General features: G+C 37.0%; 1 protein-coding gene across 1 annotated transcript; it reads right to left on the reverse strand.

Annotated features, from left to right (window-relative positions):
* Positions 1 to 810: 810 nt before the first annotated feature.
* CMAS (cytidine monophosphate N-acetylneuraminic acid synthetase) lies at positions 811 to 26,575 on the reverse strand. The gene is made up of 9 exons (XM_008583467.1): positions 26,394 to 26,575; positions 26,127 to 26,274; positions 18,643 to 18,785; positions 18,328 to 18,483; positions 8,701 to 8,834; positions 6,885 to 6,979; positions 6,177 to 6,348; positions 4,379 to 4,532; positions 811 to 1,411 (listed from the first exon to the last, which is right to left on the reverse strand). Exons 1-9 carry the CDS (start codon positions 26,503 to 26,505, stop codon positions 1,221 to 1,223), a joined length of 1,305 nt encoding a protein of 434 aa, XP_008581689.1. The 5' UTR covers positions 26,506 to 26,575; the 3' UTR covers positions 811 to 1,220.
* Positions 26,576 to 26,602: the final 27 nt, after the last annotated feature.

Below are 26,602 nucleotides of genomic sequence, written 5' to 3' on the forward strand. Positions count from 1 at the left end.
GTAGAGTTAGAACATTTGGGGATATGTGAAGTTAAGAGGGTAGGAGAGAATAAAGTCAGGAAGAAGAGTGTAAAACCAGGACAAGATTGGAAGGAAATTAAGATGGAAGATGATTCTTTTTATCCCTCCAACTTATGTCTATCCTATAGGGGCAGACACTGAACTGTGCAGATCCAACATGTCCTGACAGAAAAACAGCTTCCTGTGTAGCTTTGGCCTGCCTGAATGTCTTGCTTCTTGTCAGAGTTTCATACGAATTCTTTTTATGGTGGAAATAGATGTAAACGTTTCACAGGAAATGGTTAGTATTTATCAGGTAAGTGTCCACACTGATGAGATAATGCCCCATTCTTGGAGTCCAACCAGGTAGGAGTGAAATGTTTTAGCTGTAAAATTGTAATGATAGCCAGATACAGTATACAAAATCACCATTACCTCAGAAGTAACTGAAAATGATTTACTCTGCCTTCTCAAGTCAATATATAACAATATATTCACAATATATGCATTTATTTGGGTATTTGTATCTGTATGTATGTGCTATGCACACATATATGTAAAGTACAATCAGATGCTTTACACCTGGTATCTAATGCCTTACTTCTCATTAAGACTGCATGGTTAGGGGCTGGCCGGTTAGCTCACCTGGGAGAGGACAGTGCTGATAACACCAAGGTCAAGGGTTTGGATTTCCTTACTGGCCAGCTGCCAAAAACCAAAAACCAAAAACAAAAAAAACCTTGCATGGTTAGTGTTAAAGGAAATAAAGAAAATGCGTGATAAACTTCTTTAGTAATAAGGCAGTTTTCATCGAGTTTGTGAAATGTAATTTTATTAATGAATAGAAGGGCATATTTACCAGACACACTGTCCCCAAATAAATAAAATCCCAGCATCATTGAAAGCACAAAAACACAGTTTTACAGGGTACAATAAAAAGTCAATTTTGATTATGTTCTTACCTGCATTTACTAAAAATCTGAGAAAGACTATAATTGATGTCTAAATAATTATCTTGCATAAAGAGAAAAGTAGAGCACAATTATTTCATAGTTTCTGGAATGATAATTGAGAAGACTTTGCTTTTAAATGATATTAAGATATATCACAAAGCAAATCAAATCACATCCTCTGTAACATTACAACATGGAATTGTACTTAAAATAAAACAAAGTGGCTAAAGAAGGCTGTCTCCTTTCTTTCCCAATATTACGCTAGTTCTATTTTTGGCATGAATTATTAACCTTTTCCATTAGTAGGAAAATGTGCTCTGCAAACTCTCGAATGGCACCACGGCCACCATAACAATTGCAAATATATCCAACAGCCTTCTGGGCAGTGGAACAGGCATCAGCAGGAACGCCACTTAGGCCCACTCTCTTCAAGCACTCTTCATCAGACACTTCATTTCCTATCAAGTAAAATAAATACTGATTATACCTTTAAAGTGATAAAGAATATTCTAGCTAAATAATGCAAACAGCAACCAATAAGTAACTCTGGTAACTTTAGTTAAGACTTAAGGAACTGCATATAAGAATCTAAAGATTAGATAAAACAAAAATACTTTAAAGTATAATGAAGTTTAGGGTTTTCCCTAAGCAATTAAAAATAAACTCTTATCAGCTAGAGGAGAATGGAGTATACTTTCTGCTTGCCATACATACTATGATTATTAGAAAATCTCTACATAAATTACAAATTAAATTTCTTATTAAAGAAAATTTCAAACATATGCAACAACCCTAAGTTCATACTGAATAACTATCAACATTTTAGATCATTTATCCATACTTTTCTCTACTCCCTATCCCCTAGTTTTTTTGGGGGGGAGAGAGGAAGAAATTCTCAGACATATTTTACCCCCACGATATAAAACTCACAAAATCAATGATATTTCCTTAATATCATCCAATAACCTATAAAATGTCCAAATATCCCCAAATTGTCTCAAAATAGTCTTTTTATAGTTAGTTGCTTTATTTGAATCAGGAGCCAGATCAGGTCCACATGCTGCATTTTGTTGATATGTATCTTAAGTCTCTTTTAATCTGTCATAGTTCTCTCTGATTTATATGCCACTTAGTTTTTGAAAAATTACCATTTTAAAAGAATTAAAATAAATACTAAATCACAATGACCTAATTATATCCTTTCTTTTCCCTTCCTCCTTTTTTTGGGATGAATTTCAGAAGCTCCCAGTACTTTAAATTTACCATTCTGAGTATAATTAATTATTACTATACTTTAGTTCAAATACTACCGATAAAATGCTGGTTAAGAGAGTGCATGTTTTAAATTTGTTCTACATTTATGTTCTACTGAAATTTTTCTTTTATTATTAAATGTATTTAAATTTGAATTGTTTTCACTGAAAGGTGATAAAAATTAAAGTTAGTATTTCTTTGTATCATCCAGTCTTTAAGTTTTACTTGCTAAATTTTACTTACATAGTGTTGATATATTTTTTTTCCTTTTTGTCTTTTTTCGTGACCGGCAACGGATCACAACCCTCAGTGTCGCGCCCGTACTGGACCGGGACCGGCAATGGGATCGCAACCCTCGGTGTTGCGCCCGCACCTCGCTCAGCCAGTGAGCGGGAACTGGTCTGTATGTGGGATCCGAACCCTCGGCGGGAGCGCCGCCACGCTCACAAGCGGCGCACTGTAGCAGTGCACCACCGGGCCGGCCCGAGTGTTGATATTTTTAAGGAATATATTTTATACACTTAATGTACCCCATACAAAACACTGCTCTGATTTTTAAATAAAAATTTGGAGGATATTCTCTATTGTCTTCATTTTCTTTCTTCTTCTTTTTTTTTTTTAAAAAAGATGACCGGTAAGGGGATCTCAACCCTTGGCTTGGTGTTGTCAGCACCACGCTCAGCCAGTGAGCAAACCGGCCATCCCTATATAGGATCCGAACCCGTGGCCTTGGTGTTATCAGCACCGCACTCTCCCGAGTGAGCCACGAGCCAGCCCAATTGTCTTCATTTTCTCATCTCTACTTTTTATAGTGTTTTTAAAAAAATGTTATATAAATAATGTATATCATTGGTAGAAAAAAATTTTTTAAATAAAGGCAAAAAGATCCTCAAATCATTCTAATTATCACTGTTTATGAATAATCATTACATTTGGCATATATAATTCTAGAGTTTTACCTGTATAAATGATATACTTATTATTACTACATGAGGGTACTTCCAAAAGTTCGTGGAAAAATAGAACTAAGATAATATGAATCTTTCTATGAACTTTTTGAATAGCCCTTGTATGTAGGCACTACATTTAGCATTTTATATTATCTTTGTTTTTCTTTCCAATGGCCATATAAACTTTGGTTTATGTTTCTATTATAAATAGGAAAACTAAGATGTAGAGAAGTTTGCTTAAGGTCCAATAGATAAGTATAGCTGGAATTTGTTATATGTCCCATTATAACTGTTTCCTTCCTACAAAAATTGGATCATTCTCTAATAAATGCTCTGTAAGTGTTTTCCCCCATCGAATCTTGACACGTGAGTCAAAGGCTATTCCTGAAGTCCCCAGATGATATGCTTCCAAAGTACTCTTGTCTTGCTTCTTTTGAGGCTCATATTACCCTGGTAAATATTTATTTCATACATGATTTATAGTTATCATGTATCTTAATTACTTGTCATTATTAATATTTAAAATGTTGATATCATTAGAGTGTAAGCTCTGTAAGCAGTAAGTTTACAGTTCCAGCACCCAGTTCCATGCCTGCATATCATAGGCACCTGATAAATATATCTGCTTACTATTAAAGAGAAAAGCTTATTGCTACATCTGACCATGTCAATAAATATAGATCATAGCATCATTTTCAACAGTTGCATAGTATCCATTTTATGGATATTCTATTTTTTTGCAGAATATTTAGGTAGGTTCCGTTTTCCTCAGCTATTGGCACATTTGTCCAATTTCTTTCCTGGAATTGGAATTTGGAGAGAAAAAACTATATACGTTTTAATGATAGCACAAAAAATATTCACAGTGTAATTCCTATTACTAAAACTCTGCGAGGTGCTTTATCCAGATTATTTTATTAATACCTACAATATCCCTATGACAACATGTACTCTTGACATCTCCAGTTTACAGATGAGGAAACAAGGCTTATCTTATTCAAAACTGGGTAGTCAGTGGTGCAGTGCTGGTAGTCATTCTACCAGGCTACGCTTGACATGTATTATCAAACAAACCTCCAGAAAGGCTGTTCCAGTTTAATACTTTGGTCAGCAGTGTAAGAGAGTTCCTATCTCCCTACAATCATGTCAATTTGGGGAATTTTTCTTACAAAAGAAAAACTCCTGGTTCATTTTACTATGGCTGAATAAAAAGGTACCAACCAAGATATGCCACTTCTTTCCAGCACAGGCCCATTTCCTTTCTCCATTCATCTACAACTGCTAGCTTGTCTGATATATTGACTTCCATTTTGCAGTCCAGTTTTAAGGAAGAGAGAGTCTGCTTTGAACAGGCCCTTTCTGAGATTAGCCTCACCTTTAAAAAAAAAAAAGTTAGAAAAAATTAGAAAGTGAAGGAAACAGAAATATGTAATAATAAAATAAAACCTTGTAAATAATCCGAGTCACAAAATAGCAATCCTTTGGACCTTCTAAAGGACCAATTATTTAAAATAAACTCATTTAAAAATGCTGACACTTTAAAATAAAGCTTGTTTTATTTCTAATAGTCCAATAAAGGTGAGACAGTTTTCTGCAATATGATGGATTCTATCTACAGGTAAAAATATAACATACTTTGTTTGATATAATCTAAGATTCTCCTATAATTTAATTCATCCAGAGCAATGTCTATTATCTCTTTCTTGTACAACTTAGCAACACATATTTAAAAACTCTAGTGAATTATAACAATAATTAGCCTTCATTTTAAAAAATACACTTAAAGTCATTTTGAATTAAAAATTTCATTTATAAGAATAAGCTACATTAGAAATCCACAGGATATGGTTTGTGCTGACTGTTTCACCCTGAAGTCTTTCTCAAATACCAAATGATTTCCCTGCATGCGCAGATTATATTTTTCCCTTTGTAAATTTAATCTGAATGCTCAATGTTCAGTTGCCAAAGGCTGTGAACTAATTTCTCTTGTCATTGCCACTTGGTGAAAATGTCATCATTAGTGAGGCGGGAGATGCTAAAGAAGGGAGCGAAGGGGAGAAGAAGATGGGCAGGAGGGTCTCAGACCCTCCCAGAGACTCCTAAATGCCACAGCAATTAGAGACCTAGTGCCTGGCAAGGGGAGCTGCCCGTGTAGGGAGTCCAAGTGCAGGCAGTACTGATGAGGTGCACTCTGGGGGGCTGACAGCCCGACTGTGCTCCTTGTGTGGTGGAAAGCTCTCTTGGTCAGCATGCCTTGGGGACAGGCAGCCAGGGTCCTGTGTGACCTCTGTAATAAGAAAACATCCCTGAACAATGGTTCTGCCTTTTGCAAAATCACAGTTCACTCTGTGACCTGGTATGGCTTATGCAAGGGTCCTTACAAGAGTGACTCCTTGCAACTGAGCCAGAGAGAGACTTTGCAGACAAACTGCCTGCTGCCTGTTACTGGTCAATTAGAACTCAGCCAGTTGTCAGGGTATACTCAAAGCTAAATTCTACCCTCAAAAATGCTTCCTATCCTGTGATGTCTGGTCATGTTTATTTTTTCTATTCTTTTAAACTATTTTTGCATCCCTGCCTTATATTTTATGTGATTTTCTTTGGTTTAAGAATGCATTTCTTAAAATTGTAAGATAATTTAATTAAAAAAAACACCGGAAACATAAAAAAAAAAAGAAAAGAAATCCACAGGATATTTGACATTTTCTAAAAGCTGACACCTATTATCTAGAAAATCCTTCTTGTTGCAAGATCCTGTAAGAAATACTAGATAGATAGCTCCTGTTTAAAAGTAATATGTTTACACTTATTAAAAAAACAAGAAATATTATTTGCTGATGAGACAAATTCCTAATTTTACTAATTAAAAATAAATAGTATACTTTTCTAGGTACGTAGAGGCTATATTTCAGATATTTTAATAATTAATTCTAAAAATTTATATATTTTAATTCCTTGCATGTTCTTTGGCGCTGAATCAAAATCTTATAAAGTACTGCTATATTCAGGAAGCACATACCTCAATACCACTTTTCTTTAATAAACTTATCCCAATAGCATCTTTTACATCATAAGATATTATTTCTTTCTGGTCTCCTGATACATAAATGTGGCCATTGGTGAGACATCCATCAATATTGCAAACCAAAAGTTTTATTTCCTTAAGCTTTTCTTTGCCAAAATAGCCATATCTAAAAGAAACCAAAATAGACCTTTGAGTACAAATGTAGTACTAATCATTCCCTTTTATCTGGCTAACACCAGTGAACTGAATAACTCATCCTCCACTCAATTATTTAAACATCACTCTTCAAATTTACTTCACATATACACTTCAACTTACAGTGCAAGAACTATAAATACTTTAGTTTAACCAGACTACGTGTTTCTTGGGCTACTGAATAAACCACCTAAAAGCATGTTTCATGTATACATCTTCTCCACAGGAACAAACCAATTACAAAGATCCTAAGATGTTTGGAGTATTAGAAATCAGTGTCCGGAATTACAGTTAAGCATATCAACTAAAAATAATGTTAGGTTCTAGAGCAAACGCTATAGAGGTTTTTTTTTTTTTTTTTTTTTTCGGAAAGGGGATCTTAAACCTTGACTTGGTGTTGTCAGCACCACGCCCACCCAGTGAGTTAATTGGCCATCCGTATACGGGATCCCAACCCATGGCTTTGGGGAACGCTATAGAGGTTTTTTTTTTTTTTTTTTTTTTTACCTTAGTACTCTTTGCTCTGCAATAGGCCAATCAATATCCACATCTATATCCACACTGTGCTCAGCTCGCATTTCATAGTATGCCATTTTTCCACCCTAAAGATAGTACAAATGTCATGAGTACTGTTTTTAACATTCATTCACATGTACCAAAAACTTTATTATAACACAAAACAATGATTTTGTTTCTACAGTACTGAGAAAAATGGATAACGCAGTAAAATCAGTAACATACAACAAATGATTTTTTTGATGGGAAAGTACACACAAAACAAAAAGCCTTAACACTTTTCAAATCTATCTATGCAGTGCAAGTTCCCCATTTTTATTTAAATAGATTTCTAGTTTAAGATTGAAAAAAGCAGAAATAATATCTACCCTCCAGTATTCTGACCACATGGGATTTTCTGAAAATCCCTTAATTGTATACTCCTGTTTTCTGGAAGTCTCTCCCGTCATCATCCAAAAGCAGTATAAAGGACTTTGGAACTTCTGTTCCAATTGGCAACTAACAGGCAAGATAGGGGAGGAAAAATAACCATAACATCTGTTGTACAGAACTGTCTCGGATCCCTAGATTACAGAGGAAGAGTGGATAACAGTTGTTCAGGTCACATATAGGCAAAGGCAGGGCAGTCTTCTGATTTGGGGGCAAGAGGGCAGGAGAAAGGGCCTTTCCTCTCACAGTAATAATTTGAATGATCAGACCAATTACAGAAAATTTTGTTTTTCAGAATTGCCAAAAATCACAAATCTTGTTACAATGAGAAACATCATTTTTATCCACACTTTCGAAAAGGGTTACACCACAGTGCTCCTTAGAAAAGAGCTTGGTGAGGGTGGTATCCATATGTGTGAAATCTAATTTTCCTCAACACTTGAACTTAACTAAATATCCAGTCTATAGTTTGCCTATACATTGACTAGAAGATTGGAAAAAATGCTTCTTCCTGTTTTCCTCAGAGCATGAGTTACATTAGAATTTTTCTGCAGAATGTAGATTTTTTTCTTTTATTTTAATGCTATTTTCAGTAACACAAGGACCCGAATCCAAATCGTAACAGTACAATTTATTAGCTGTTTTCACCTTGAGTCAATTATTTCATTTTTCAGAGCTGCAGTTTCCTCCTCTGTAAAACTGGAATAGGAATGTCAACTTCATTCAACAGCTAAGCAGATTACATGAGACAACTATGGAAAGTGTTTCATATAGTCCTGGCTGTATACTAAGCAGTGGATAAACAATAGCTATAGCTAAAATTAGCAAATTAACAAATATATGAGGCAACCATGTAGGTTGTAAAGATAAGAGACTTACTTTAAAATGAGAATAATGAGAATCAGAATAGATAAAATGATGTATTCAAGTTTATAGTTAGATATAGAGTTAGAACTAGAACGTTGTGCCCAGGTTGATGCTCTTTCACCTCTACTACATTGATTTTTGTCTTTTTTTTAAAGCAATAGAGGTTATTAAACCATATAGACACAACCTAACTGCAAAACAAACATGGATTACAGTTCTGGAGGGAATAATATCAATACCAGGATACGTGGAGACATTCAGTACTTGATTCATTTTTTATCTTAATGTTACAGTTGGAGAAGAATTCTTTTTGTATTTACTGAATGGATTGGAAAGATCACCCTGGGGTAAACCTGTAGGATAAACACCTCAGATGAAAAATCTTATCGGCTATTGACTTTCCTCTACGGGTTGATACTGTCCTTTACAAACTGTGCCATACTTCTTCCCTAGAACTCAAAGTACATATAGAAAAAGGCTTAAAACGATCTTGCAAAATGAAGGTACAAACCTGTAAATAACCCATCTCTATCAAATGTCTTTTAGCGAAATAGAATGAGCCATTTTCATATAATTCTCCATCCCAGTCCTGTCTACGAGGCCGTTTAGCTGGATTCAAGTTCAGAGGCTCAGTCACTTCACGAACTAAAAGAAAAAAAGCTACAGTAAGTCCACATTGCTTTGAATACAAAAAGTGTTCATTTATTAACTTTAAAAAAGCAAATAAAAATGTATTAAGAATGTAGACTATTTCTGTATCTAGATACATAACTGAAAAAAATGTTTAAAGGAACAAAATATCAAATAATTCTGATGATTTGTATTTGCTTTCTAATTGTTAATAGAAAAATAAAGCATTGTATAAAGGAATTTGAAATAATTAAGGTTTTAAGGTATTTATACAAATATAGTGCTTTGGGACGACATCAAAGCAAAGTAGCTTCACAAGAATTGAACTTGTCATAAAATACCCATATTTAGTATTTGAATCCTTTAATCTATTTCTCATTATTTCCATCTATAGAAATACAATATGTGGCTATGCCCAGTAGCAGGCAGGCCAGCAACACTTGAGGTCCTAGACAGGAGCCAAGGGCAGCAACACCCACCTGTAAGCAGGCAAGAGAGCACACTGAAAACACCACTTCCACAGAGGTGGCCCACCACAGCCACCACCACAGCCATGGCTTCCAAAACCGCAGCTTGGTGCCACAGCAGTGGAGGCAGCGGCTAGATACTCGACTTCAATGACACAAGGACAGTCACTGGCGGAGACCAGAAAAAGAAGAGGACATCTCTCTCTGCAAAGCCTACTCCAGAGTAATAGAAAAAGCAACTGCTCTTCTAGATGACCAGACAGTGTAGAGATGCTAGAAATACAAAAACTCAGGAAAATGACACCACCACAAGAATATAGTAATTCTCAAATACCAGACCCTATATAGCAGGAAATCCTTGAAATGACAGAAAAGGAATTCCAAGCAACAATCTTAAGGAAACTCACTGAGATATAAGAAGACTCAGTTACACAGCATGATGAAATGAGAAAAAAAAAATCTAGGATATGAAGAAGGAAATTTACAAAGAGATTAATACCTTAAAAAAGAATGTAGCAGAACTCATGGAACTAAAAGATTCACTCAATAAAATAAAAAAAACACAACTCACAGCTTAAGCAGCAGGCTAGAACAAGCAGAAGAAAGAATTTCTGATCTTGAAGATAGTCTTTTCAAACAAAAAAAAGGAAAAATGAATTTTAAAAAATGAAGAAAATCTAAGAGAGCTAGCAGACAACCTTAAGTACACAAACATTGGAATCATAAGTGTTCCAGAAGGGGAGGAGAAAGGAAAGGCATGAAAAACCTATTCAACAAAATAATAATGGAAAAGTTCCCAGGTAGAGAGAGAGAGAGAGACAGACCTTCAGATCCAGGAGGCTCAAAGATCCCTAAACAGATTCAACCCAAAAAGATCCTCTCCAACACACATTTAATATCAAATTAGCAAAGGTCAAGAAAGAATATTAAAAGAAGCAAGAGAAAAGCATCAAGTCACCTATGAGGGAGCCCATGTCAGACTAACAGCAGACCTCTCAACAGAAACTCTACATGCCAGAAGAAAATGGAATGATATATTCAAAAAACTAAAAGAAAAAAACAGTCAGCCCAGAGTACTGTAGCCAGCAAGGCTATCCTTCAGAAATGAGGAAAAATAGTGTATTTCCCAGGCAAACAAAAACTGTGGGAGTTCACCACCACACGACTAGCCCTACAAGAAAGCCTCAAAGAAGTTCTGCATCAGGAATCTGAAAAATAATAATCACTACCACGAATACACAAGAAAGAAAAAAATCCAGTGGTAGAAAATGCAAACAAGAAAGAGAAAGAAACTAAATCTTATCATCACAAAAAATCATAATGACAATGTAATAATGCCCCTGCTTATTTCTGATTTTGGTAATTTTGGTCTTCTCTCTTTTTTTTTTTTTGGTCAGTCTAGATAAAGGTTTACAAATTTTGTTGATCTTTTTAAAGAATTGATTTTTGATTTTGTTGATTTGAAAATAGAGATATTGTATTTTAATCCCTATTTCATATATTTCCATTGTAATCTTTGTTATTTCCTTTTATTTTTGCTTTAGTTTGCTCTTCTTTTTCTGTTTTCTTAAAGTGGAAGTTCATGTTACGGATTTGAGATTTTTCTAATTTTTAATATAGGTGTTTACAAGTGTAAATTTTACTCTAAGCACTACATGGGCCCTGTATCCTATAAATTTTGATAAGTTGCGCTTTGATTTTTATCTCAAAGTATTCTCTAATTTCCTTGTGACTTTTTTACCCACTGTTTATTTAGGAAAGTGCTGTTTAATTTCCACACATTTGTGAATTTTCTAAATTTCCTTCTGTTATTAGGGTCAGAGATCATATTTTCTATTATCTTAGTCTTTTAAAATGTATTAAGATTTGTTTTGTGGCAAAAAAACCCAAAACAAAAAACAAAAAAAAAACCCCTAAATGTTAAAGCTGCAAATGTCACAGAGCTATTATATGTACAATGTATTTTTATTTTGCTCTCAATAAATTTTATTTTGAGTCTGTTAAAAAAAAGATATACAATGTATGTGTTACTTACCTGATGTGGTTGAAAAATTACTTTCATGTAATTATAACAGAAAACTGAAGCTTTCCCCTTTAAATTAGTAAAGCTTTTATATTGATGGACCTGTTTATATAGTGTATTATACATTCTTACCAGTATTTAAAAATTTTATTATACACAATAATAAATAAATTGTTTGTTTATTATACTGATAATTAAGGCTCAGTAATGTCAACATTAATGATTGTAACATGAGGTAATAAATTAAGCTTTTGGTATTAGAATACAGAGATTCCCTTGCCTTTTACTAAATTTTTCCTGAATTTGTATGTGGACGTGTGTGGGTACATATGTGCGCAGGTGTGTGTGTTTAATAGTGGTGGTCATTGAGAATCTTTATTCACTGTGGCTGTCACTTCTGCAGGTAAAGGCTCTAGGGATAAGCTCTACTTACTTCCTTAACTAAATCATCCTCTATTCACTCCACCCTGGTGTTTGATATAACCTAGGAAAAAAACTCAGCAATCACATGTTGGATGGCTGCAGGTAACATTTATAGGCACTGGATACACAGCAGTGAACACAACTCTCTCTACTCTCATGGAGCACACAATCTAGTGGTGGAGACAGGCAATGAAAAACAAACTAGCTAATTCAAGTGGTACTCTGAAGAAAAGGAAAGAAATGACTCTTTCCTAGAAGCAGTGGCTCTTCCTGGGGATATTTGCTGAGTTTGAGGAGAAAGTGAAAGAAAGATCAAGCTTGGCATAATCAGAGGGATTCTTCCAGGATAAGTAGAAACTAGAAGTTTTTAATGGCCTTGTGGACTTGAGTCACAGACTGCCATCTGCAGAAATCCTACACATAGAGGTAGTTCTTCTCATCCAACGATTCCCCCTACAGGATTTTTGCTAAATGTCCTGTAGCACAGGAGGCTCGGAATGGGCTGGAAGGCATTGATTCTTACGGCATTGTGATGTTTAGATTCCAAGTCCTGTTAGCAAGAGCAGGGTGAGATGGGTGTCAGCAATACACACAAGATATATCTACTGATAAGACACCTGTACTGAGGTGAACTGAAGTTTCAACCCAGCCCAACTCCTACTTGGATTCAAGTGATTAGCCCCTTATACTATCTGTCTGATAGAAGAAAGAATATGCCCTCTTTGGAGGAAAACATGTACTCCAATCTCTATGTCAGGCAAATGATAAAATATGAGACATATGGAGAAACAGATAAATGTGACTCAAAATCAAGAGAAAAGCAATCATAGAAACAGAATTACAAATGACTGAGATGTTAGAATTGCAATCAAGAACTTTCAAATAACTATCATAACTATGTTAAATAAATTAAAGGAAAAGACTGCAAAAATGGATGAAAAGATGGAAAATTTCAACAGAAAATGGAATCCTAAAGAAAGAACTCAAATGTACCTTACAGGATGGAAAAACATAGTGTCTGAAATAATTCACTGGATAAGACTTATGGTGCAGTGAACATGTCAGAAGAAATGATCAATGAATTAAAATATAAGTCAGTAGAAATTACTCAAAATGAAGCACAGATAGATAAATGAATGAATAAATAAATAGTACAAAACCCATGTGAGAGACATATGGCTACCATAAAATTGTTTAGAATTTATTTAAATTGGAGTCTCAAAAAGAGAGGAGAGAGAAAATGTGGCAGAAAAAATATACGATGAGATAATGGCTGAGAATTTTTGAAAGCTGATGACAGATATCAACCTATAGATATGAGAAGCTTAGAGAACACCAAACAAGATAAACACAAGGAAAACCATAGCCATACACATCAGAATCAAACTATAGAAAACTGAAGATAATGAGAAAACCTTAAAAACAGACCAAGGAGAAAAAGACACATTATTTTTGGAGAAACAATAATAAGAATGATGGTTGATTTATTTTAAGAAGAAAAGATGGCAGAAGATAATTAAATGATATCTTAAAGATGCACCTTCAAAAGAATAACATCTTAAAAATGCAATCTTAAAATGCTGAAAGGACAAAAAAAGACCTACCAAAATTATATAATCAATTAAAATACCCTTCAAAAATAGAGGCAAATTAGAGACGTTTTTAGACAAACGAAAGCTGAATTTGTCACCAACAGTTGCACACTACAAGATGGAAGCATATATGAATAGGAATGAAGAAGAACAGAAAGGATAAGATAAATGGCTATTTTTAAATGATTTTTAAAAGACTTATTGTTTAAAATAAATACGATAATGTGTTGTGGGATTATAATACACGTAGGAATAGATGGTTCTGATAATTGTACAAAGGGTAGGGGATAAATAGAACTATACTGGTGTGAGGTTCTTAATAAAGCTGTAAAATGCTAATTTGAGGTAGACTATAACAAGTAAAGCGTAAAGAGTGTAATCTCTAGAACAGTGCTATCCAACAGAAATATAATGTGAAGCACACATGTAATTTTACTTGTTTATTTTTATTGTTTTTTTTTTACTTATCATATACAATGTAATTGATTTTCGTGGCCCTTTACCAATTTTTCCCTTTTCTCCCTCACATATGTAATTTTAAACTTTCTAGTGGCTACATTTAAAAAATGTAAAAAAAAAGTGAAATTAATTTTAATAACATATTTTATTTAGCCCAATGTATCAAAAATATTCTCATTTCAACATGTGATAAATAAAAAATTATTAATGAGATATTGTACATACTTATTTCATACTAAATCTTAGAAATGTAACATTTTACAGTCAAGGAATATCAATGCTAGTGGCTACTGTACTAGTGCAGTTCTAGAATAACGACTAAAAACAACCCCAAATGTTATAGATAATAAAGTAGAATAATTTTTAAAGTATTGACTAATCTGCTAGCACTTTCAGCAATAATGATTTTATAAACAAGAAATATAAGATTACAATCATAAGAAATATCAGTCTGGTTCAAAATCACTGTCCATCAATACAAGATATATCTCCTGATAAGTCACCTGCACTGAGGTGAACTGAAGTTTCAACCCAGAATATGAAAAGACAAAGCTACTGCCTCTAACACTCTAATATTCACTCTTAACATTAAAAGATATTTCGTCAAACATTTCTAATTTTCTTAAAAAATACTTATTAATCTGCTATTTATAGATTTGTCATCTGTTATGGTTTGAATGTTTGCCCCTTCAAAGCTCATGTTGGAACTTAATCCCCATTTTAACAGTATTATGAGGGTGGGAAATCCAACTATGGTATTTGAAAGGCAGGGCCTTTGAGAGGTAAATGGATCATGAGAGCTATGCCTTCATGAATAATTAACCTGTTCATGGATTATTGGGTTAATGGTTTAAGAAGTTAGCATGAGAGTAGAGTGGTGGCTTCAGAAGGAGAGGAAGGGAGCACATTGGCACACTCTTCCCTCTTGCCACATGATTCTCTATGCCATCTTGGGATTCTTAATTTCCCACCAGGAAGAAGGCCCTCTCCAGATGTGTCCCTCAACCTTGGACTTTCCAGCTTCCCAAACTATAAGAAATAAATGTCTTTTCTTAATAAATTACCCAGTTTCACTTATCCTGTTATAAGCTATAGAAAATGAACTAAGACGCTGTTTTAGTCCATTTCTGTTGCTTATAACACAATAGCACTGAGTGATTTAGAAGAAAACAAAATTTATTGCTTACAGTTTTGGAGAGTAGGAATCCAAAGTCCAGGGAACACATCTGGTGAAGGCTTCCTTTGGTGGTGACTTCAGTGACAGCAGGGAGAGCAGAGAGAGCTGAGAGAGAGAAAGACAGACTCTCCTCTTCTTTTAAAGTCCTCAGAATCATGCCCCTGACCACCATTTTAATTCATTCACTACTGCACGGTCCTACAATCCAATCACTTCTTCAAGGCTCTACCTTTCAACTACCACAATAGGATTTCCCACCCTCTTAACAGTCACAGTGGGGGCCAAGTTTCTAATACATAAAACTTGGGGGACACAATTCAAATTTCAATGAGTTTTGGGGGGACATAATTCAATCCACTACATTCCACCCATGGCCCCCCAAAACTCATCTTTTCACATGCAAATACATTCATTTCATCCCCAAAGTCTTAACTTTTTTCAGCTTACAAGTCCAAAGTCCCATTTGTGAAATCATAATCTACTTCCAAGATACAATGGTGGGACAAACATAGGGTACATATTCCCCTTCCAGAAGGGAGAAAGAGGCCAAAAGAAAAGTGTAACAGGTCCCAAACAAGTCCAAAACCCAGCAGGGCAGGCATTAAGTCTCAAAACTGGTGAATCATGAGCCTTGACTCCATGTTCAACCTCCTCTCCATGCTGGTATGGGGTTTGGGTCCCCAGGTTCTTGTGCAGCTCTGCTCCTATGGCTTTCCTAGTCTCAGGCCACACTTTAGCTCTCCCATGCTTGTGTTCACTCTGTTACCTTCGCAGGTCTGGGGCCTCCATGGCAGTCCTGCTCTCATGGATCTGGTAGGCATGGCACTGTTGGGGTTTCTTTGCTACAACTCAGACCCCACATTTCTGCTCGGCATTGCTCTAGTGAAGCTTGTCTGTGGTGACTCCACCCCGAGATAGATCTTTTCCTGAGCCCCCCCAGACTTTTTTCCATACATCCTTTGAAATTGGGTGGAGGTTCCCAAGCGTTCCCAGCTCTGGCATTCCGTGAGCCTGCAGACCTAACACCACATGGACTCTGCCAAGGATTCTGGCTTGTATTTTCCAAAGCTGTGCATCCAGCCACACCTGGGCAGCCAAAGCAGCTGAGGTGCTGCTGTGGGGAGCAGCATTCCAACGTGGCCCCAGGCAGCAAGCCTGTGGAGTGTACCTCAGGCCTGTCCCCCAAGACCATCTTGTCTCCCTAGGCCTTTGGGCCTGAAATGGAAGGGTTGGCCCCACAGGCTTCTGCAATGCCTTTAGGGTCTTTTTCCCCTTCTCTTGATAATCCCATACTTTTGTGTTAATCTTCTTAGTGTCATTGATTTTTTCTTCTGAAAATACTCTCTGCTTCTCTACCACATGGCCAGGATGCAGATTTTCCAAATCTTTACACAGTGCTTCTCTTTTAAATTCTGGCTTTATGTTGTGCCTTTGTCACCGTAACTCTACATAGGCTGTTACAAGTAGCCATGCAGCTTCCTTAATGCTTTGCTGCTTAGAAATTTCTTCCACCAAATACTCACCGTAACTCTACATAGGCTGTTACAAGTAGCCATGCAGCTTCCTTAATGCTTTGCTGCTTAGAAATTTCTTCCACCAAATACTCTGGTTCATAACTCCTAAGTTCTAACTTCCACAAAATCACAGGGCATGGACACAATGCAGCCAAGTTCCTTGCCCGTTCATAGCAAGGTTGATCCCTGTCCCTGTTTCCAATAAGACTCTTCTTATTTACATTTGAGACTTCTTAGAGTGGTCTTTATAGTCCATATTTACATAAGTATTCTGTTCACCACCATTTAACCAGTCTCTGAAACATTCCAAATTTTCCCTGGTTTTCTTCTGAGTCCTCCAAACTCCTCCAACCTTTGCCCAACCCCCAGTTCCAAAGCTGCTTCCACATCAAATATTTGTTACAAGCAACACCCCACTTCTCTGGTACCAATTTTTGTATTAGTCCATTTCTGTTGCTTATAACAAAATACTCAGAACTGGGTGATTTATAAAAAAAAAAAATGAAATTTACTGCTTACAGTTTCTGAGGATGGGAAGCCCAAAGTCCAGGTGGTGGCGACAGTGACTCAGGGGTCTCACATTGAACATGGTGGAAGAGCGACAGCTGAGAGATCAGACAGACAGACTCTCCCCTTCTTTTAAAGCCCTCAGAACCACACCCCTGACCACCATTTTTAATCCATTCACTACTGCATGGTCCTACAATCCAATCACATCTTCAAGGCTCCACATTTCAGTTACCATAATAGGATTTCACACCCTTTTAACAGTCACAGTGAGGGCTAAGTTTCTACTACATAAAATTGAGGGGCACAATTCAAGCTTCAGCAAGTTTTGGGGGGCATAATTCAATCCACTATAGACATCACCTATTTAATCTAGGTAGGTCTTGAATTTATCTAACATTAAACATATACCAATAAAGCTCAATATTCAGCTTAACTCTGGGTTTCCTTGATTTGTTCCAAAAATTTATTTTTTAAGATTTAAGAGATCTTTCCTAGATCTTATTTCTGAGATTTGGTAAATAAGTTCAAAACTTTATACATATAGCTTAACATAAAATCTGGCACAGAGAAAACAATAAATGTTTATTGAATGAAATCAATACATAAATGTATTCATCAATATATTTTATTGGTTTTGGTAACATTCACATTTGGAGAAGGAAAAATCATTTTTAATCTATCTTCATCGTCTTGTCTTAATTGCTCTTTTTTATACCTTCTCCAGTTTCATTGCATCTCCCTTACTATCTCCTTTAAATCACACATTTATTAGAGACAATCAGGCCAGTTTTCCTATGCTCAACAAATGTCAGTGCACCTAATAGAAATCACATTGCCTTTCCCCACATATGTTACATTTACCTATTTGTTAGTGAATCTGTTCTTTATTACATATTTTGCTACTTTATGTGGCTAGAAATCAGGCCCCTACTGAACCCTACAGAACACTTCTTATACATGAAGTTACAAATTTGGGGAAGCAATTTGCAGTTTCATTCTTGAGGTCCTCCAGAACTTTTTGGTAGATGCTATTTCAATATGATTTGCATGGAGTTTATCAAATAAGTCTAGAACAATCAAAAAGTATTTGATCTAGAAAAAATGACATGTCTTCCTCAAAAGGCAAATAGAAATAGAGGGTTAGTATGTACGCAAAAAGAGTAAAGCAAAGAATTAATTTGGTTTCGCTGTCTTGACTCAAAAACAAGATTTAGAAATAATTATACATGTCATTGCCTACTGTAGTTATGAATCAAAGAGTCTCTTTCATTGCCCCCATTCTACTCTTCTCACTCCTAAAGTATATTTACATATAAAAAATTCTCAGTAAAGTAACAAATTACCTCCTTTCTGAATTTCACTCCATCGAAATTGATGGCGCCTCACAACAGAGAAAACAGAATCAAATCCTTCTTCTCGAATCATTTCTGCCACTTTTTGAAGGTCAGTTGGATGTAAACATGGAGAAGTAGCTTGAATATTTCCTACAATGTCAACCTCTTAAGAAGACAAAAGAAACGAAAAGGACATCAAAATAAAGTTCCTTGCAAGAGAGTAATACTAAGAGCTTAAATTCAAATGTTAAAACAAGTCTTGTGAGGTGATAAACAAGTTGGATACTACATAAATTTTGAATAAACTATTAATCAAACTCATACCATTGTGATAATTAAGAAATTCTATGATGGCATCTAGTGAGGTAGAGCTGTCTTTTGAAACTTCAGAACTTCTTCGATGAACTTGTGCACCAAATTGTTTGGCCACATTCTCAATTTCATCATGGTCTGTTGAAACCCACACACTGTTCAGATATTAAAAAAAAAAATAAAACAGCTAAATCACCAAAAGAAATCATTAATAAAAAGGAGCTCTGCAACTCTAAAGTACAGCTTACACAATGTTAGAATAGTTTTTGTACCATCAAAATAATGTTACAGATCCAAGGTAATATCAAATTTAAAGAATTATGAAGTATTTTAATTTAATTATATCAATATCTGAATAAAAATGCAGTCCTAGATATACTAGGTATATCTAGATCGATATACTAGATAGATATGTATTTATATTTTATGTATATTATTTTTTGTGTAAAATTTTATTTATGTAGCCCTAGATATAATTTTATAAAATTGGAAATATTTAGTATTTTTAGGATTATTGATATATTAAGCAAAATGGCACAATAAGTCAAATATAAAGGAAATTTAAAAAGATTCTGCTTCTTATTCAGCTTCCAAATCTATACATTTTATGAAGTATTTTAATATACTTGCTAAGAAAAAATGGCCTTGTCTTAGCCAAATCATAATGCTGAAACAGTTTCAAACTTAGAAGAGAGTAAATGCCCAAATTTGGGCTCAAAATAATCAGATAATCCATTTCTTTTGTTTGTTTAACAATGAACAATGGGTATACAGATATTCAACACAGAATCAACTGGGGTATAGTCATTGATAACAGACTTGAAGAACATGACTTGATTGGCCCAGGAGAGTTTAACTCAACTCTATTAACCACAGCATAAATAGTGTCCTATTTAGACTTTCTAAGATGATGATTAAAAGCAAAATGCTATTTTGGGGAGGTACACTACTCTCTGCTGAAGTTTTGTTTCCCAGACTTTTATAAATTGCCATTGCTAGAAACAGAAGATGCAGATATTACTCTAGCCACAATGGTTTTTCATAGTGATATTACACAGAGATATTTTAATGACTTACAGTCTTTGGAATATACATGTTTGTTCTTTTATCTCATACACTCAAAATCTACTGATGGAAAAGAAACTATGTGTCATGTCTATGTTCAATTGTCAGCAGTGAAAAGAAAGTGAGAAACTAAAGATAATTTTCTAACATGTCTGGATTTCATTTATTAATTTCACCTATTTCTTTTAATATTTGTAGAAGGAGGAATTAAAACATGGGGTAAAGTCAATAACAACAACGACAAAAAATTTCAAAGGAAGCCTGGTAAACAAGACGAGCCACTAGCTAAGGATAAGGTGTCTTAAGATATCTATTCATGTCACTCTGTGCAAGACAGGACATAGGAGTCCCCATTTTCCTGCATCTTGAAATTTGAAATAATTTGGGGGCAGATTTTTCACTGGGGAAATGTCATAGTCAAAGGTATATAACAAAGTGAAGTAACAATGAAAAACCCCATGAATTTTTAAAATAGGTGAAATGAGGGTGATAAGATGGCAATATAGCAAGTATATATTATATATATATAGTATATATTTATAGTAAAAAGTGATCAGTAGAAGCAGAAGAGATGGGTCTTCTGACATCTAATTCATGTCATTAACTGAAGTAAATTACTGAAGCCATTTATTTTATTGTTCTGATCTTTACTGCAATGAAATTTCAACACCAGAGGGTTCAGTGACTTTTTCAAAATGTTTGAAAAGTAAATAACAAATAATAGAGGTTTGGAAGAGGTTTTTCTTCCTTCCTCCTTTTCCCATCCATTCGTTCCTTCGTTCATTAAATGTTTACTGAGTTAAATGTGACTGTCCCAGCCACTACCCTGGAAACTGAGGATATAACAATATATACAGAACAGTCCATTTTCTTGAGAAACTCTTGGACTGTTGGTAGACGCTGAGGCCAATACAGTACTACAATTCCCTTGAAACTATTAGGGAAAGAGAGGTGAGGAAGCAATTAAATAACTATGCTCTTTATAATGCTTGACTTTTTTTTACAAAGCACTTTGACAGTGCCTGCTGCATAATATGTGCTCAATATATATTTAATGAATGAAACGGTAAGTGGTTAAGAGCGTGGGCTCTGTAGGGAGGGGTGCAAATTCTGGCTCCACCGTGTGCTAGCTATATGACCCTGGGGAAAATCCATAATTTCCCTAAGCCTCAATTTTCAGCAAAATGTAGGTGGTGATAACAGCGGGTACCTCATATGGTTGTTATGAGAATTAGATAAAAACCACTTACCACAGAATAAACATTTAATAAATATTAGCTACTCACTTAAATATGAGTGGTAATAAAGGAGCATCTACACTGTCTCAGTTAAACCTCGCACTGCATCTGTTAGAAACTGAAGTCCTGCTTTCAGGTCTTCAAAGCTCCAAATGCTTAACTTGTATGTATTATGTAAGGCAATGGCACTATGAATATGAAAATATGAAAATAGCATTCCATACATACATTTAAAATACAATCACCTATTAAAGGGACTTGAGTGAGTAGATTATTTTCCTTTGATTTAGGGGCATCAGACGAGGATGGGCAAAAGAGAAAGAACGAGCAAGTGAACAAACAGGCCTGATAAAATTTAAAATCAAGTAGAGTAAATGTCAAAGTCTAATGGTGATGGCTTTAGCCTTGAATGAAGTCATATCACATCTAACAGGATGAAAAGGAGTATCAACCATGGTGCCTGCGACAGTTGTTTCAAATTGTAAACTGCCATTTTAGGAATAATAACATAGCATAGGCCTTTCATTAATCAAAAATCCATACCCTAGGAAAACAGTAAAACTTATGTTTATTTTTCACAAGTATGTTAGGCAACACTTTAAAAATCTCTTTGTTCTGAGATTTACTTACACAGCACTGAACCACCATTGAAAATCAAGCTCTTATAAAGTCAGCCCTGGGTCGGCCCGGTGGCGCACTGGATAGTGCGCCGCTTGGGAAGCGCGGCGGCGCTCCCGTCCGAGGGTTCGGATCCCCAATAAGCTCAGACCTAGAGGACTCTATGAGCAGATTCAGTGTGGCCCTCTGTAGAAGCAGCACCCTCAAAGTCACACAGGATTCCTCCACAGTATCTTCAGATAATGGTTGCAAGGAGGGATTGAGGACCAGGCCTCTGTTAATTTTTCTGTGTGCAGGATTAATGCAGTATCCAAGAAAGGGTTGAAGAAAACTTCACTAATGAGTACAGTGGTCATCCTGCTAATCAGGTAGGTAACAACTTAGAACCAGGTATAATACAGTTTATAATGAAAGAAATGTAACTTTTCTAGCATCCACAGTTTTGGGAAGAAACTAACATCTGTTAAATATAAGTAGATAGAGCAAGTATAACATCACATCATTACTGTAAGGGGCATGTTATCTTGATCTCTGCTGCATCTTTACTATTAGCACAACACTTTTGGCCAGATGTATGCTCAGCAAGCATTTACTAAATGAAAAAAAAAAAAAAAAAATCTCAGCATTTTTCATAACTACTAACTATCCTAGTTAGTATGCAAAGTTTAGCAGCCTTGAAAAGTATTGTTAGCTTTGATTCTGAGCAGGCCAGAGAAACCTGCCTCAATTAAGTCAAATCATGGTTTTGAACAAAATAATCTCCAAGATGTCTTCTAGTCCTGAAAAACACGAATCAGGCAGCTACAATTTTCTTTAATTTGTTGAAGAAAGGGAAGGTGGGAGGCAGAAAGAGTGCTCCAAAGTCCTCTTGCTGCTTCATATAAATCAATTAAATTCAAATCAACACATTTTATTTGATGATCTAATATATAAAGCATACCAAGATGAACAAGATAGTACCTACTCACAAGAACCTTTTTTCCTAGTATGGCAGGGGTCACCCCAGGCCAAATACAGCCCATCCCTCTGCCTGTTTTCATAATATTTTATTGGAATACAGTCACACTCATTCATTTATGCATTGTTATGGCCAGTTTCACAACATACAGTGGCAGAACTGAGTAGTCGCAACAGAGACCATCTGGCCCTTAAGAGAAAAAGTCTGCCAACCTCTAAAACAGAGAATAAAGACATATTTCCTTTAACTCTTCAAAGTCAAAGAATGTTAGCACTGGAAAGAATTTTGAAGATCATTGCAACTTTCCCATTTACAACCAACGGAAACAATGGCCAATGGAAGACATGAAGACTGTAAAAACCTCCAATACAAGGGGAAAATGTCAATAATACATCACGTACTATGTGCCAGGCACTTTTCTAAGGGCTATATATACATTATCTCACTTAATCCCCTCAGCAAGCCTATGAGGTAGACAAAAGTCCATTTTGCAGATAAGGAGACTGACACACAGATAAGTGATTTACCCACAGTTGCACAGTTAATACACGGTGAAGCTGGAATTCAAATCCATACAGTTTGACTCCAAGGTCTATGATCTACCTCCCTGCATAGTAGTGCACACACTAAATGAAGGTACAAACAATGTTGCTGCGTACGGGGAAACAAAGGCACAATTACTTTCCACTTGAGCAGATCAGCAGAGGCTTCATGGAAGTAGTGCTAGTCCCTTCTATCACCTTTTGAGTTGAACTTTCTAAGTCCCTAAAAAGGATGCCAGATTGAAAGTAGCCATGAAAACTGAACAGAGTAAAGTCCTGCTATTACATGATAATAAGTTAGAGATACTATGAGTTAGAAATGTTAGTTAAGGGAAATACCGGTTCTTTTTCTTCTAATTGCTTATTGGTATAGAGACAGATACCATAGGAGCTCACACTCTATCTAGATGTATTAAATAAAACTGGTACAGAAAAAGTTGATACTCGAGTCATTTATTTTTTTATGGAATTTTGTACAAATGCATTTAAATAAATGGAAACAGAATAATCATTGCTTAGTATGTACATGTATTGTCAATCATTTTCAAGGCAAAATCCCCAGTGTCTACTGTAATGGCTGTTTGTCGGGTTTTGACTCCCAGAATCTATTACCCCTCACTTTTGGTCATCGTACTCCGATTTTGTTCATGTTAAATGTGTCGTATGCTTCAGAGGGGGCTTCCTCTGGCTCCAGGAGTGGAGGATGTGGCTCCAGGAGTGGAGGATGTGGCCAAATCATACCAATACAAGCCCTGTGTTCCCCTTGCCATAGTGACTAGTTCAAGGATGAGCAGAGGACCCAACAGGACTTTTGTTAAAGCTTGGAGAGCAGCTCTCTTTGACTACACTTAAACCTAGAAGGATATAAGGAGTGCTGTCAAGGATAAACAAAGCGAGACACTAGTTAAAGTGGAAAGGACGGGTTGTGTTCTGTACTTATTGCAATAGGGTAAAGAGTCCAGCATGAACTGAACTCAAATTTCCTGAAAAAGCTGGAGACTTTTTAAAGGGTGGGGTGTGCTAAGGGAAAGGCACTGAGGGGTATTAAGGGGAGCTAGTCCATATGACTAGGCCACTTGGGTTTGTTATTTGGTACTTATCTGGAGGAGAAACCAATTTCTGTCTTTATGACAAGAGGGACTAGTGCAAGTTGAAGCAAGACGCCCACCGAAGATAGGCCCTTATCTTCCAACAGAGACTTGGACAGAGATCGGGAGTTATCTCCTAGAATGTTTGCATTTCACTGACACTGTGGCTCTCAAGTCCTTGAGGAAAACAGTTTTGGGGGGTAGCTTTACATATCAAAGGGCAGGAAAGTTTTCATAATTGCAAGCTTTCACCATAAAGGGAAACTGAGGATTCTGATGACAGAATGCAGCACCCCTTAGCCTGCTTTATTTTTCTCAAAAACATCTATCACCACCTGATACAAAATACATTAATTCGTCTGTGTATTGTCAGTCTGTCCTTATTATAATGCAAGCTCCAAGAGACTAGGAACTGATACTGCTATTGCTTTAACTGGCCGTTCAGGATATAGAACACTGCCTGTCACGTAGCAGGTGGTAAATATTTGCTGAATGAATGAATGATTTTTTGTCCCTGAATATGATTGTACTTCAGACAAGCCTTATCCTTTTTCATTAAACCAGTTTGAAAGGGGTATACTGACATATGCAACCCAAGGGTTGCAAATGACAGCTTTGTTCTCAATCTACTGTGAATGTGAGTTTGACCACTAGCGCACTCCACAAAAATGAGATTTTATTATATCACCGCTGCCTGGATGCACCTACTTCTCTCAGTCCTTCTATTCAGTTTGTATTCTTTCTACGGTAAAACTATTCAAAAGTCTGTGAGCTTCACAAGGACAAGAACCATGTCCCATTCATCTTGGTATTCCCACAGATGTGTATGGCAAAAATTAGGGCTCAATAAATGTTACTGAATTGAACCAAATCCCCAAGTCCCTCCCTATCTCTTTTTTGCACACTTCCTATAACATTAGTGTTATCTTTTGGGTGCCAACTCCTATTTGCCCTGCTCCACCCGGAGCTTCCTTTGGGTTAAAAATTAATTAGCAAATTTATACCTTTTTGGTACCTTTATAAATGAGACTGGTTAAATGAAAATCATTTACCCATGGGTTAATATGGATAATTAATTGTGGGTAATTAATATGCTTCAAAAAGTCATCTCTTTAAAAACCAAAACATCGAAAGGTTAAAATGATTTAATTTCCACGGTAACAAAAAATGCAAGTGTAATCAGGTTGAAGCTGCTACGTACAAATTCATTCTTGGCAGAGAATTTTATCTCCCTTCTTTTATGAATGACATCAGCTTGTAACTCTTGACCAGTGTGGCATACGGCAATATCTCTAAATGATGCACAATTAAAACTGTCCTTAGGGCAGACGAGGTGCCAAAGACTTCACAGGCATATCATAAAACAGCCAGCTGTACACCTTCCCACTGTCTCTCACGTATGTACACATGTAAGGAGCGTTCTAGATTGTGCTGACTCACAGGCAGATAGCTAGAGTATTTTTCAAAGGTTAGAAAAGGATCTCTAAGCTGAATTTGAATCCAGAAAGCCCTGACACTCGACTCCATTCATGAACCTGATGCCTGCTTAATCGATGAGCACCAAGCAGTTATCAGAGGCAGAGCAACAGGGGAGTCCCAAGGGCCTCTGTCTAAAGGAGTTCACATATTGTCACAGACGTTGCAAGGGGGTGGCCTCCTTTACTTATCCCCGCGAGGTCGACCCGGGCAGAGAAGACTGCTGGAAAGGGGTAATCTCCCCTTTCCCCTTTCCCGAATGGCATTCTCAAGGGCGGGCACTGGAACTGTTGCAGGTCATGACTATCGGCACCTACGGAACAAGGAAGCTGGAGCCCTTCCTCCCCGGGCTCTCGGCCCAGCGCAGACACCCCGGATCTCGCAGGCTCCTTGCAGGAGCGATCGCCGCCGTCCAGGAGCGACGGCCCCGGTGGCCCCCACCCCTCCGGCAGCCCGGCTCCCTGTCCCGACCCCCGCCCAGACCGCGCAGCCCGCTCTCGCACATGCGAACCTCTGGAAGACCCCCGAGTCCAGGGCCGCACGCAGGACCCAGCCAATGAGCGGGACCCCCGCCAGGTGCTTAATGTTCTTCAGGGGGATGCCTTTGCTGCCGCCGCGGGCCAGGATCAGGGCCGCCAGGTGCGGGGGCTTCTCCACGCCTCGGCTCTCCAGCCAATGAGCGGGACCCCCGCCAGGTGCTTAATGTTCTTCAGGGGGATGCCTTTGCTGCCGCCGCGGGCCAGGATCAGGGCCGCCAGGTGCGGGGGCTTCTCCACACCTCGGCCCTGGCCGCCGCGGGAGTTGCGCTGCAGCTTCGGCGGCCGGCCCCGCGACGGCCGCCCCCGCGGGTTGGAGACGGAGGTGGCGGCCCCCTTCTCCACCGAGTCCATCTTCCTCCCACGCCTTCTCCCCAGCTTCTCCACATCCGGGAGCTCGTCCCTCGCCACCTCAGCTCCGCGTCGCCCGATCCCCGCCCGACCGCTCGCG

Source organism: Galeopterus variegatus, unplaced genomic scaffold (assembly GCF_000696425.1).
Source record: "Galeopterus variegatus unplaced genomic scaffold, G_variegatus-3.0.2 Scaffold2922, whole genome shotgun sequence".
NCBI lineage: Eukaryota > Metazoa > Chordata > Mammalia > Dermoptera > Cynocephalidae > Galeopterus > Galeopterus variegatus.